At 37.5% G+C, this 14,881-nt stretch overlaps 1 protein-coding gene across 1 annotated transcript in view; it reads right to left on the bottom strand.

Moving 5' to 3' along the window:
• Nucleotides 1-596: 596 nt before the first annotated feature.
• TLK1 (tousled like kinase 1) overlaps nt 597-14,881 on the bottom strand; it is a gene marked incomplete at both ends in the record, with an annotated part of 144,283 nt that continues 129,998 nt past the window's right edge. The window contains 8 exons of the mRNA XM_080689060.1: nt 597-773; nt 5,112-5,219; nt 7,148-7,259; nt 11,533-11,668; nt 12,051-12,220; nt 12,372-12,461; nt 12,543-12,634; nt 14,741-14,822. Coding sequence (XP_080545186.1) covers nt 597-773; nt 5,112-5,219; nt 7,148-7,259; nt 11,533-11,668; nt 12,051-12,220; nt 12,372-12,461; nt 12,543-12,634; nt 14,741-14,822 — 967 coding nt within the window. The remainder of the gene's footprint in view (nt 774-5,111; nt 5,220-7,147; nt 7,260-11,532; nt 11,669-12,050; nt 12,221-12,371; nt 12,462-12,542; nt 12,635-14,740; nt 14,823-14,881) is intronic.

The raw sequence follows: 14,881 nt of genomic DNA, 5'->3' as shown, positions 1-14,881 counted from the left end.
TTCGAGGTACAACTTGGTAAAAGCCAGAATAGGCAAATGACAAAGTCTAACTTTGTCCAAAGATTCTAACTCTCACATTCTATTATTATAAAACACAATGGCCACTATCATTCAGTTCTTACTTTGGTTTCAGCAGAATAACTGCCAAATGCTGAAAAATGTATCCAGGCACTGTAGTTCTTGTGTTAGAAATATGTCTCATATTTTTTCCATGTGTTTTTAAATAATGAAAAACTACCCTTCATATTAGAACTCTCTAGTAACAATCAAATATATTTAAGTATTACAAACATTATTTACAGTGTTCCCCCAAATAAACAAACAAAAAGCGCATTTTTCTTCTTTCTTAACATGGCATGCCTGTTTCTGTGCAACAGGCAGTCATCCTTCACTGCTCAAGGTCAGACTGTGAAGTGTGCATTTATTCACTGTTCATGATCCACTCTCATACAAATGACGCCATGAAGAACTTCAGTTCACAAACAGTTCCTAACCATGTCCTGTGTAAAAAAGAACACAAAAACACTCAACTGCTCTCAAACTCAAGTACGCATCTGGAACCAATTCAAAAATATCATGCCAATCTTGGAGGAAAGTCAATAGGTAATTATGCTTGAAGAAGGGGGTGTTGGGGATGCTGTCAGCCCAGCCATGTGTAAATTTCCTGAAGAATTTGATCTTCTCATGTGTGGGAGAAGGTATGGATCATTTGCCAGTTGGTGCACATCAAATCGATCTTCTTTTCGGTATGCTAAACAGCGCCGTATAAAGGCCTTTAAAAAGGGAAAAAACAAGTCAACAATTAAAATGAACATTTTCCCTTTTTAAGTATCAACCCATGGGGTCCTAGAGAAGGATGGACACATTTTAAGATAATATATAGATCTCATTTTATTAGAAATTCAAACATTATTAACAAACATGTCTGGTAGCAATAAGATTCTCACTCCAAATTCAGTTTTCCACTCACAAACCCTAATGTCATGTTATAGCCTAAGTTATTATTGGTTTCCTTTACACTTACTGTTGGAAAGTTACACTTCTGCTTACAGATTTCTTAAGACTTCTTTTTCTAGTACTTTTCTTCTGCAAAACAATACTTTTTGCTGTCAGTTCAGTTTGGTCCAATGGTTAAGATGCCACTTTTAGCCATAATATTTTTTGTATTGTGCTTTATAAAGCCTTTCTCTGTGGTGTTAACACTGAAGTGATACTTCCTTTATTTCTCAGGCTAACTCTGTGCATCATGACAACTGTGTAGACACTAGTGAAACTGCTTCTTTTCTCTTTATTCCTTACCAAAAATCTTTATGGAAGCATAACATTTTTAGAAAAGAACACAAATTATAAGTGTGCAGCACACGGCGAGGTTATCTACATAACTGGAAACCAGATCAAGAAAAAGAACATTACCAGAAGTTCTTAAGCCTCATGCTCTCTTCCTTCAAGCACTGGCTCAGCCACCAGCTGAACTGGAGGAAACTCTATGACTTCTAATACCACAGTTGAGCTTTGCTTGTTCTATATTTTATGTAAATGAAATCACAGATTGTCTTCTTTTGGTCAGTACTATATTTGTAAATTGTTTTTTTCTGCAACAGATAAAATTTTCTCAAGGGGTAACAGATTATTGTTTCCCTTTCTTAATGCCAACACCAAAAATAACTTAAGCTTGTCTTAAAATTTCTAGCTGCTGCATAAATCCATGAATTAAAACATTTGCAGGGAAAAAAATACAACTAAAATTCATACCATTACATAGATGTCTAATCTTCTTTGCTTTTAAATTGTTTAAAAGCAAATGTTTATCTATAAATATGCCCAGGCATCTTCATTATTTTACCATGGCTATTAATCAGGTCTATCCCTCAGAGGAATCCCCTAGAGGTCTTATCTCTTTTAGTCTTTAACAAATTTTAAAGTCCACTCTGAAATCAATTAAGACAGAAAAACAAAACAAACCACACCAAAAAAAAAAGAAAAAAGAAAAAGAAAAAGAAAAGATGGCCAATATGTAGAAAGGCTATCAACAGCAAGACTAAGGTTAAGAAGTAATCAGTAAATGTAACAAGTAATTGAAGACAAGATGCCTACACCAAGTTAGGAAAAATACTTATCAAAGGTGTAGGGCCAAGTGGTTTTAAAAAAAATGTATGTGGCCGGGCGTGGTGGCGCATGCTTGTAATCCCAGCACTTGGGAGGCGAAGACAGGAGGATCATGAAGGTTTGAAGCCAGGCGCTGGCTTAAGAGACCTTGTTTCTAAATATAGGTCTGGGAGTGTAGCCCAGAGGTAGAAAGGTTCTAGCCTGGAGGTAGAAGGGTTCCATCCCAAGTACAAAAAAAAAAAAAAAAAAAAAAGAAAGAAAGAAAGAAAGAAAGAAAGAAAGAAAGAAAGAAAGAAAGAAAGAAAGAGATGCACGTGGAACCCCCTCTACCAGCCTTTCCTGGATTCTAGGTGCTGCAAATGTATTTAGAAAGAATCTAATGACAGAATCATAGATGGCCAAATGATGGGACTCTCCTGAGGCACACTTTACTCAATGCCATTTCTGTCAGTATTATAAACAATAAACTGGGCGTGATGGCAGACGCTTGTAATCCCTGTGCTTGGGAGACAGAGATAGGATTGTGCTGGTTCAAAGCCAGCCTTGCTGGCTTGGCTTAAGAGACCCTGTTTCAAAAAAATATATATAAAATAGGTCTGGGAGTGTAGCCCAGAGGTAGAAGGGTTTCCAGGAACCCCAGTACCACCAAAGAAAAAAAACAAACAAAAACAAACAACAACAACAACAAAAATAAGCTGGGAGTGATGGCACACACCTGTAATCTCAGTACTTGGGAGGCTGAGATAGGAGGATTGCAGGTTCAAAAACAGCCTCAACAAGTAGTGAGACTCTCATCAATCTAGCAAGACCCTGTTTCAAAATAAAAATACAATCAGGCTGGGGGTATAGCTGAGAGATAGAATATCCCTAGATTCAATTTCCAATACCAAAAAAAACAAAAAACAAACAAAACAACCCAAATAAATAAATGGATCTTGCTGGTCTCACTTAGGCAAGACAGAAAGGGAAGATAAAATCTGGATACTGGCATTTTTCCCCCCCCCAATACTGGGGATGGAACCTAAGGATGCTCTACTAATTGAGTTATAGGTTATATAAGTTACTATATAAGTTATATAGGTTGTATAAGTTACTAATTGAGTTAACTTATACAGCCTGGCCTTGGAATTGCCATTCTTAAACCTCAGTCTCCCAAGTAGCTGGGATTATGGCTGTTCATCTCCACAACTGGCAGGATCTTTCTTTTTTCCCTCCCTCCCTCCTATCCATTCATTCATCCATCCATCTATCTATCTGTAGTGCTAGGAATTGAACCCAGGGGAGACTCTACCTCTGAGATACCCCCAGCCCTATTTTATTTATTTCAAAATAGGGTTACTCTGCACTGGCCTCAAACCTGCGATCCTCTTGTCTTAGCCTCCCAAGCTGAAATTAGACGTGTGCCACTATACCAACTCCTGAAAAGATCTTTTTAAAGGAGTCATGTTTATCTCATGAAAATAATTAATTAGGTCTTAAGATAACATTAGATTTATTTTTCTAATTATCGGAATCTTCTAGCCATAACTTAAGTAACTTACAAAAATCAATAACAATTTAAAGAATAGTGGAATGCTGGGCAATTCCAATAAATAGTAAGAAAACACAAAACCAAGGTTATTATGACCGCAAATATCTAAAAATACTTATTACACTATATTAAAAGAACAGAAGCTAGCTGGGCGTGGTGGCACACACTTGTAATCTCAGCATTCGGGAGGCTAAGACCGGAGGATCGCGGTTCGCAGACAGCCTCAGCTACTTAGGTCCTCTGCAACTCAGTGAGACCAGGTTTCAAAATAAAGAATAAAAAATAGGGCAGGGGCTGTAGCTCGGAGGTAAAATGCCCCTGGGCTGGGTTCCATCACACACACACACACACACACACACACAAAAAAAAAAAAAAAAAAAAAAAACCCAAAAAAAAAAAAAAAAAAAACAGAAGCTAGCTGGTGTGGTAGTGCATGTTTGGAATCCCAGTACTTGGGAGGCTGAGACAGGAGGATTGCAGATTCAAAGCTAGCCTTAGCAACATAGCATGGCTTTCAGAAATCTAGTGAGAACCTGTTTCCAAGCAAAGAAATAAAATTGGGCTAGGATGTGTAGCTTGGAGATAGAGTGCTTCTAGGTTCCACCCCCAGTTAAAAAAAAAAAAAGGGAGGAGAACAGAAGTTTGGGTGTGGTAGAACATGCCTGTAATCCCAGTACTTGGGATGCTAAAACAGAAGGATCACAAGTTTGAAGTCAGTTTCATCTTAGTGAGACCCTGTTTCAAAATGAAAAATATAATAGGGCTGGGTGTGGGGGGGTGTAGCTTGGAGGCAAAATGCCTTTAGGTTCAATCTCCAATAAAACCCTCGATAAACACAATAGAAACTATATAATGCCTGTTTCTGAATTATTGTTATGTCCTGGACTGTTTATACCAGAAACACTGTAATTTTAGTACAAAGGAGTCTGAGAAAGGATGATCACAGGTTTAAGAACAGTCCCAGCAACTTAGTGAGACACGGTTTCAAAAAAAAAAAAAAAAAAGCCGGGCCTAGTGGCCCTGCGCTTGGGAGGCGGAGACAAGAGGATCACGCAGGTTCAAAGCTATCCGTGCTGGCGTAAGAGACCCTGTTTCAAAAAAATATATAAAAAATAGGTCTGGGAGTGTAGCCCGGAGGTAGAAGGGCTTCCAGGAACCCCAGTACCACCAAAAAATAAAAATTAAAATTAAAAAAGCTGGAGGAGTAGCTAAGAGGTAGACCACCTCTTAAATCCAATCACCAATACCACCAAGAAAGAAAGAGAGAAAGAAAGAAAGAAAGAAAGAAAGAAAGAAAGAAAGAAAGAAATGATTATAACCAAAAACCAAAGCAACTCCTTTCCCCAGCCCCTGTAAGACAGATGTAGTATCTGTAGTGCTGACTCCTATAACACTAATCATTAGTAAATACCTACCATATTATAACCATTATTGATAAAGTTACTGATAAAACTTACATAGGTGAGTTTAATACCTTGGCTTCGCTGCTTACAACTGGCTTCACAGGGAACTGGACTTCTGTGGCTTTTAATATTGTATTTTCTTGAAGAATGTCTTGTTGAGATTGATTGTGACCAAATGGCTTTAAAACATAAAATGAATGTTAGAAAATTTATCTCACAAAATATTTAAAACAAAGCTTTTATCAGTTAAACCGCAAAAACAAATGATCTGTGTCTTAAAATTTTGTCCTGTTACTTAAAAGTTGAGATGTAGTCTCAAAGAAATGAGATAACTGACTCAGGCGTGGTGGTGCACACTTGTAATCCTGGCGCCTGGTAGGCTGAGACAGGAGGATCTCGCAGGTTCAAAGCCAGCCTCAGCTGGCTTAAGAGACCCTGTTTCCAAATAAAATATAAAAAATAAGTCTAGGAGTGTAGCCCGGAGGTAGAAGGCCCCTAGGTTCGATAGCCAGTACTACCAAAATGAAAAAAAAAAAAAAAGAAAAAAAAGAAAAAGAAAAGAAAGAAATGAGATAACTGACAGCAGGCTGAGAAAACCTATCTAATCAATTGCCAACACAGATGAAATACCATAAGGAAGAGAAAATAATGCTTTTGCAACATAAATCATTAAGATAAAATAGCTCTAGATTTGGAATTAGATCTGGGTTCAATCTTAAAATGCTGTGAATTTCCAGACAAGCCTATCCCCCTCTCTTTCCACAATGCTGCAAGAATGAGGTGAGATGTTAATTTAGTATCCATGACAACTAGTACTTTGTGTGTGTGGTACCTGGGATGGACCCCAGGGGCATTCTACCTCCAAGCTATATCCCAGCCCTATTTTTTATTCTTTATTTTGATACAGGGTCTCACTAAGTTGCAAAGAGCCTTACTAAGTAGCTGAGGCTGGCCGTGAACCGTGATTCTCCTGTCTCAGCCTCCTAAATGCTGTAAGCATGTGCCACACGTCTGGTGACAACTAGTACTTTTGATTTCAATATAAAAAAAGTTTGAGGTGGGCATGGCAGCCCACACTTGTAATCCCAATATATGGGAAGATCGCAGGTCGGCAGCCAGCTTCAGCAACATGACACCCTTGGCAACTTAGTAAGACCGGTTTCAGAATAAACAATAAAAAAAGGACTGGGGGTGTAGCTCAGAAGTAGAATGCCCTTAGGTTCAATATCTAGGCCCATATACTCACCCACACACAAAAAGAGGTTTGGAGCCAGGTACAGTAACACATGCCTATAATCCCAGCCACTAGTAGAATTTCAAATCTGAGGACTACCTGGGCAATTTAGATCCTGCTCCAAAATTAAAATAAGAAGGGTTGGGAAAGCTGGGCATAGTGGTGCACGTTTGTAATCCCAGCATTTGGGAGGCTGAGACAAGAGGACTGCAGTTTGCAGACAGCCTCAGCTACTTAGTAATGACTTTGCAACTCAGTGAGATCCTGTTTCAAAAAAAAAAAAAAATAGGGCTGGGGGTGTTGCTTGGAGGTAGAATGCCCCTGGGTTCCATCTCAGTACGGCAAAAACAAACACACCCACCCCCTCATACACACAAACCAAAAATGCTTGTGGATATAGTTCATAGGTAGAGAACACTACTGGGTTTAATCCCAACACCACCAAAAAAAAAAAAAAAAAAAAAAAAAAAAAAAGATTTGGAAAGAATTAAGCCGAAGTTTGATGATATTTCTCTGTGGAGTCACAGGAGGACACTATACTTTAGGCAGGCCAAATCGTGTTTAAGGAAGTAGGATGATGGTGCATATTAAAGAAGGTAGAAAAAAAATGAAGGATAATGAGAAACACTTGACTCCAGTGCTCCTAGTAGCAGAATATGTGAGCATTAACAGATAGTACACAAGAAAGAGAAAGTCAAGTAAGATAATATGACATTAAAATAATTCTGATCCATGGAAACTTTAGGAAGAAATTGAGAAGCCCAACTTTACTTAGAAGCATGTAAATTGACTTCAAGCTAGTAAAAATTTACATTTAAGAAAATTCAATTTAATTCACCTCTCCCCAGCTGAAGCTGGTAGCTTTCTACGTACCTTTCTACCATAAAGACACTGAAAGAAGATGACTCCAACTGACCACACATCAACTTTGTTGGAAATCTTTGGTGGCTCTTTTCCAACTACAAAACACTCAGGAGGTAAGTACCTATGGTTTTGAGGTGAAGGAAAAAGAACAGGATACTATAAACAGTTTTGTTTTTATTTTTTAATTTATTTTTATTTATTTATTTTTTTACTGGGGGTGGAATCCAGGGGCTTTTCTACCTCCAGGCTATACTCCCAGACCTATTTTATACTTTCTTTTGAAACAGGGTCTCACTAAGTTGCTGAGAGCCCCACTAAGTAGCTGAGGCTGGCTTCGAAACTGTGTGATCCTCCTATCTCAGCCTCCCAAGTCCTGGGATTACAATCATGCGCCACCACGCCCGGCTTCTTACAATCTTTTAAAACATTCTAAATCTTACAATGTTCATTTTATATGTATATAAACCTTAGGAAGTTCATAAAATTGAATTTTTGAGACATTTACATTCTTTTATAATTTGATTCTAGAGCCATATTTTTATATCTACATATATAGCTACAGAAAGAAAACCACTGAGATTATAAAAGTCGTCTAATTTGAGTATCTACTAATAAGAGAAATTCTCTCCCATCACAATAGGCAATTCTCTTCCTAAAATATAAAATAGAACATATAGTTCTCTTGTTTAAACCTCCTGGAGAACATTTACTACCAAAAAAGTAAGACTTTGTATCTCTTTTTTGTAACATAAGACTCATCCAAATCCAGCAACAAAATAAATTTCAAAATCTGCGCTCACTATTGGCAGCCTGCCCCGCCAACAAACTGGCTGGCCAAAGACAACTCAACTGCTCCTCGGTGCTTCCGAATCTCTCATGTCCTTGCCTAATCACTGTATATTTCACTGGGTAAGTGCCTTCTCTTCAAGCTCCACTACCCTTCATGCTTCCTCCAGGCAGACCTTGCTTGCTCTCATGTTAGGAGAGGAGGTACTCCATCACAGCATTCAACTGTTCCGACACTAGACTGTGAGCAGAGCAAAGAGCTCTCATTCACTGTGCATTTTTAACACTAGCAGTATCTGAAATATACTGAGTATTCAAAACTACTTTTTTTTTAATTTGTAAGTGCTACTTCTAAACTCTTTCGCTCTTAAAAAGGAAAGGTTATGCAACTTAGTGAGACCCTAAAGAATAAAGAATAAATAAAGAATAACAAATAGGGCTGGGAGTATAGCTTGGAGGTAGATGCCCCTGGGTTCAATCCCCAGTAATAAAAAGAAGGGGGGGGGGCACAAATAAACTAGTCATTTCAGGTTTTAATAAAAAAGATCCACCAGGAATACTAGTACCACACCTCAAAAATTTAGATAAACAAAAAACCATGACATTCAGTTTTATACTCACTGTGCTAACTAATATTACGGTTTCAGTAGGACATTAAAAATGTCTTTTAAAAGACACATGAGCCAGGAATAATAGCACACACTTATAATCTCAGTACTTGGAAAGCCGAGACAGGAGGATTGCAAGTTTGTGGCCAGCCTCAGCAACCTGGCAAGACTCTTGGCAATCTATTAAGATCATTTAAAAAAAAAAAAAACAAAAAAAACAAAACAAAACAAAAAAAACAAGGTCTCTTAAGGCAGCGTGGCTGGCTTTGAACCTGCGCCATCCTCCTGTCTCCGCCTCCCAAGCGCGGGGATTACAAGCGTGCGCCACCACATCCGGCTAAGATCATGTTTAAAGACAAAGAAACAAAAAAAAGTTTTTGGTTTTCTTTTTGTGTGTGTTTGTGGTACGGGAAATTGAACCAAGGGCATTCTACCTCTGAGTTATACATCCTAGCCCTATTTTATTTTGAAACAAGGTCTCACTAAGTTGTAGAGGACCTCACTAAGATGTGGAGGCAGCTGAAACCTCCTGTTTCAGCCTCCTGGGTACTGGGATTACAAATGTGTGACATATGCCCAACTAGAAACTTTCTTAAAGTGATAGAAATCCTTTCTATTTTATTTAGGTGTCTATGTGTGTAACTGAAACAAACATGGTTCTTGAACACTAGGAATATTGTCTCTCCAGGCAAAAGGTTGCAACTGTAGAAACAGACACCAAAGATATCCGGGGAAAAAATGACCACCAGTATCTAGTAAATGACTACATTTGACACCAAGGAGAGAGGAGGAGAAAAACAATTTTATTTCCTTAGGTGATATTGATATATATTTTAAGTTTCTGGGGATGATATGTAATTTATATATATATAGCTTTTATAAATTACAAATAAATGAATTAGGATGGTCTACTTTTACTTTTAGAATGCACACACAAATTTTAATTTCTAAATGTATATCTATGACTATAAAAATCAACCACTTTGTGGAACACTGTTTCTATGGGAAATATATACCTACATGGAACATCACGACTGTATCTCCTTCCTGCACAGCCCCTAAAATAAGCTTCCCTGCCTCATACCCTTCTGGTAACAGGAAAATTTCCTTATGCTGAGTGAAGTCAGAGCGAGAAGGAAATAATGAGGATGTCCTACAGAGAAGGAATGATTTCATGTTTAAAATATGGCTTTCCAGCTATCTTTCATGGCAGTGATGGTTCTATCAAGGAGCTTTGTTTTTATTGGTCTTATTCATTAGAATTCTAAAACTTTTTTTGTGGAAAAAAAAATGAACCTTTTTGCAAAAGAAAAGATTTAAAGACTAACAATTGAGACTATTAACTTACAGGAGGTTATAAGTTTGAAAGATAATTTTCTTGAAATATAGGAGGAAAACCCTAATATTGTCTGTAATTCATTCATTCATTCATTCATTCATTCATTCATTCATTCATTCATTTTTGGTGGTACTGGGGTTCCTGGAAACCCTTCTACCTCCGGGCTACACTCCCTGACCTATTTTATACTTTTTTTTAAAATTTGGAAACAGGGTATCTTAAGCCAGTGCGGCTAGCTTCGAACCTGCGTGATCCTCCTGTCTCCGCCTCCCAAGTACGGGGATTACAAGCGTGTACCACCATGCCCGGCTTATTTTATACAGATAATATTCCCAGAAAATACCACAGGCAGAACATGAAACTTTACTTTAAAAGAATACAGCTGAAACCAGGCATGGTGGTGCACACTTGTAAGCCCAGCATTTGGGAGGCTGAGACAGGAGGATTGCAGTTCACGGCGCTCAGATGCTTAGTGAAGACCTTTTCAACGCAGTGAGACCCTGTTTCAAAATAAAGAATAAAAAATTAGGGCTAGGGGTATAGCTCAGAGGTAGAATGCTCCTGGGTCCCATCCCTACTACCGCAAAAAAATAAAAATAAAAAGAATACAGCTGGGTGTGGTGGCACAAGTTTGTAATCCCAGCCTTTGGCAGGCTACCACAGTTCGCAGCCAGCCTCAGTTACTTAGTGAGGCCAGCAGCAACTTAGTGAAACCCTGTTTCAAAATAAAGAATACAAAAGGCAGGGGGTGCAACTCAGAGGTCAAATGCCCCTGGGTTCCATGCCCAGACCTGCAAAAACAAACAAACAAACAAACAAACAAAAAAACAAAACTGTAACTAATAGTTCTTCATGAAAGTTAGATCTATACAGATCTGTGGCACCTTGTGGACCTGGTAATTATGAGCCCAGGCTGGCTGTGTTGAGAACTGTTCTGGAACCCTAACATTTATGTTTGTAATCACAATCTTGTTCAAGCAAGTTGAATTTTTCTTGCTGCTAAAATTTCATTCCTTTTGCTAGTTTTGTTTTGAAATTCTACAATCTATCTTCTCTACTTTGGTGAATGGCCAGAGTTGGAAAACTCCTACTGATCAGAATTTTGAAGCTTATAGGTACTCTAAGAGGATGCCATTAAGTTAGATTTTCATTTGTTAAGTGGTTCATCTAGACTTATATCTACTGTATGAAGTCTCTAAAGGGGTTAAGAGTCAAATCCAAAGACCAAGAATATGTCAAATTTATCTCTCATCCAACAATCAACAAAATATTCATTCCCCACAAAAACTTCAATTACAAAACCTTTACAGAAAATTCTTGCTGTTTGGTTTAAATTGTAGAAATGAAGACATTGTATTTACACAAACATTTTTTATGCATTATAAACATTATAATGACAAAATCCATGAATTCTCCACATGGGTACTGAAGTCATTTGCTAATGCCAAGCCATTCTCTCCTCGGTTTGCTGGTATTTGCAATTAAGAACAAAAGAAAAAAAGACAGCTAACCACAGTATTTTCCTTCCCAAATCAGAGGGTTAATACCAATACCTTCAATCACAGTAATCTCAAAGACTACATGAAAACAAAACTAAATTCTCATAAAAAAACAAGGGGGCCAAACTTGATTAATTTTGATATTTTTAATAATACATTTACCAGTAAGTGCCTGCCCCTTGGGAAGTTAGATCCATTCCATCTACACCATAACTATCATCATCCATAATCTTGGACAGACCAAAATCAGTGATTTTGATTTCTCCACATGCCGTTCCATCTACCAGAAGGATGTTTCCTAAGAACAAAATAAATAATTCCTTTTATAATGCAGATGTGAAAAACATTAACTTTACTCCTTAAAACTAATGTTTGGTAAGTAACTTTCTGTGTGTGTGTATGGGTCTAGGGATGGAACCCAGAGGCATTCGACCTCTGAGCTACAACCCCTGCTCTATCTTGTATTCTTTATTTTGAAACAGGGGCTAAGTTGTGGAGGGCCTCACTAAGTAGCTGAGGCTGTCCACAAACTGCGGTCCTCCGGTCTCCACCTCCTGGATACTGGGGTTATAAGCGTGCGCCACCACGCCTGGCTGGTAAGTAAATATTTAAGTGAAGATGGCATTTTAAAGCTATACTGTTTAGGGCTTAAAAATTATTAGACAAATTTTATTAATTACCTGGCTTAAGATCATAATGTATAATAGGAGGTTTGATCTCATTGAGATATCTTAGGGCATTTACAATCTGCATTACAATAGACCTAGCTTCTTTCTCTGACATTAATTTGTGTTGCTTCAGATAGAAATCCAAGTCATTGCCTTCACAGTATTCTAACACTGTACAAAACCTTCAATGGAAAAGAGAGAAAAAAATTAGACATACTCAATATCCAGTAATTCAGAATCACAATGGAGATTATTTGTATCATCATCACAGGGCAAGAAAAGCAAAAGCAAATGTTATCTTTTCTTAAAATGTAAACCCTTATATTAACTTACGTATCTGTATCCAAGGAAAAATAATCATAGAGTTTAACTATTCTGGGATGATCCAGTTCTTTGTGTATTCTATATTCTCTGCAGGCATGTCTATGGGAAGAAAGTATATTAATTCTCCATGACAATTTAAAAAAATGTCCATTTATAAAAATATTAAGTATTAATACTTACTTGTGGTAATTTTCTTTTTTCTCATCTCTCCAGCTTTTATTAAGCTGATGGATCTTCACAGCAGCATATCTCTGTTCATATAGGTCAAAAGCCTAGGATGCGAGGCAAAAAATATAGCTACTGTTCACAGATTAACCATAGTTAAAAAAAAGATTTTAAAAAAATTTTGGTGAAAATTTTTACAATAATTAAAATAAACACTAATTTTTTGTGGGTTGGATAAAACAACAACAACTATACATACATATATATATATATATATATATATATATATATATTTTTTTTTTTTTTTTTTGGCAGCTCTAGGGATGAACCCAGGGGCATTCTACCTCCGAGCTACATCCCCTGCCCAGTTTTTTATTCTTTTTGAGAGAGGGCCTCACTAAGTAGCTGGAGGCTGTCCGCGAACTGTGATCCTCCAGTCTCAGCCTCCCAATTCTGGGATTACAAGCGTGTGCCACCATGCCCGGCAAAACAAATATTTTTAAATCTAGCTTTTCTTTTCAATTGACTACTTCTTTTACACTTTTTTTTTGAAGACTAACAAGTTCCTAACATTCCCTAATTAAGGAAACAATATTACAGAACCATTCAGCATATATAAAAGTATAAAGTAGTAAAATGAACCCTTATATACTTATCATCCAGTTTCAAAAACTATCAATATTTTGCCAGTCTTGTTTCATCTATTCCCTACATTTGCGTGTTTGTGTACGCACTCTCTTTCTCTTTGTGGTACTGAGGATTGAACGTAAGGACTCATACATACTTGGCAAGTACTCTATCACTAAACTGCTGCCCATAATAACTCTTTTTTTTTTGGTACTGGGGACTGAATCCAGAGGCATTCAACCTCTGGGCCATACACTGAACCCTACTAAATTTTCTTTTATTATTAATTAATTAATTAATGAATTAATGTGGTCCTGGGGAATGAACCCAGGGGCATTTTACTTCTGAGCTATAGCCCTAGCCCAATTTTTTATTCTTTATATTGAAACAGGGTCTAAGTCGCAGATGGCCTAAGTAGCTGAGGCTGGCCACAAACCCGGATCCTCATGTCTCAGCCTCTCAAGTACTGGGATTACAAGTGTGTGCCACTCCACCTACCTTTTAATTTAAAAATTTTGAAACAGGTCTCACTAAGTTGCTGAGGCTAGCCCAGACCTGTGATTCTCCTGTCTCAGCCTCCCAAAGTGACAGGATTACAGACAGATACCCACTGCATCCAGCTCCCCCATAAGAATTTAATATAAAGTTCTATTATGATTTATATACAAATGTGTTCCTTTGATAAACCCTTTAGGAGCTAAAGGTATAGTTCATTAAGAGAACATTTCCTAGCATGCACAAGGTTCTAGGCTCCCATCCTAGCACTAAAAATATATATATTTTAAGAAGTTAAATTTTTTTTTTTTTTTTTTTTTTTGGTGGTACTGGGGTTCCTGGAAGCCCTTCTACCTCGGGGCTACACTCCCAGACCTATTTTTACATTTTCATTTTGGAAACAGGGTCTCCTAAGCCAGCGCACGGCTGGCTTCGAACCTGCGCGATCCTCCTGTCTCCGCCTCCCAAGCGCGGGGATTACAAGCGTGCGCCACCATGCCCGGCAAGAAGTTAAAATTTTAAACCTGGGCAAAGTGGTGCACATTTGTAATCCCAGTACTTGGGAGGCTAAGACAGGAGGATCACAAGTTCAAGTACAACCTTAGCAAGTAGTGTGATTTTTATCAACCTAGTGAGACTTGTTTCAAAATAAAAATAGGGCTAGGGTGTAGCTCAGAGGTAGATGCCCCTGGGCTCAATCCCCACTGCCATAAATAAATAAATAAATAAATAAATAAATAAATAAATAAATAACCTTACCCCTGCCATCAATATAACCTAGAAAATCCAAATATAGTCATGCAGAAGTTAAGACTATTCTCCTTGGAATCAGATGAATTTATTACCTGTGCTACTACCCTCTCTTTAGTTTCAGTCTTATTTGTAAAGTTAGAGTTAAGAGAATAAAGTTGAAACTGTGTAAGTACAAGGCCAATATCTCCATAAGAGAACACACAAACCACAAGTTTTTTTTAATGATGAGAGTGAAGATGTAAATTCAGTCATAAAACCAATAAGACAAGTACTGTTTAAGCAGATATTCCTATATCTTTGCTATATTTGTGAGAATAAAAGAATAAAATTTACATTACCTTATATACTTCACTAAAGCCACCTCTTCCAAGCAGATGAAGTAATAAATACCTTTCATTTAATGTTGGGTGATCTTTGAACCTTAAGGTTGGGAAAATGAAGCCCACTCAGTCATATTAAAAGACACACACAAAAAATTC

Source organism: Muscardinus avellanarius (assembly GCF_963383645.1).
Source record: "Muscardinus avellanarius genome assembly, chromosome: 2".
In the NCBI taxonomy this organism is placed as follows: Eukaryota; Metazoa; Chordata; class Mammalia; order Rodentia; family Gliridae; genus Muscardinus; species Muscardinus avellanarius.
This window is presented reverse-complemented; position numbering and strand designations above follow the sequence as displayed.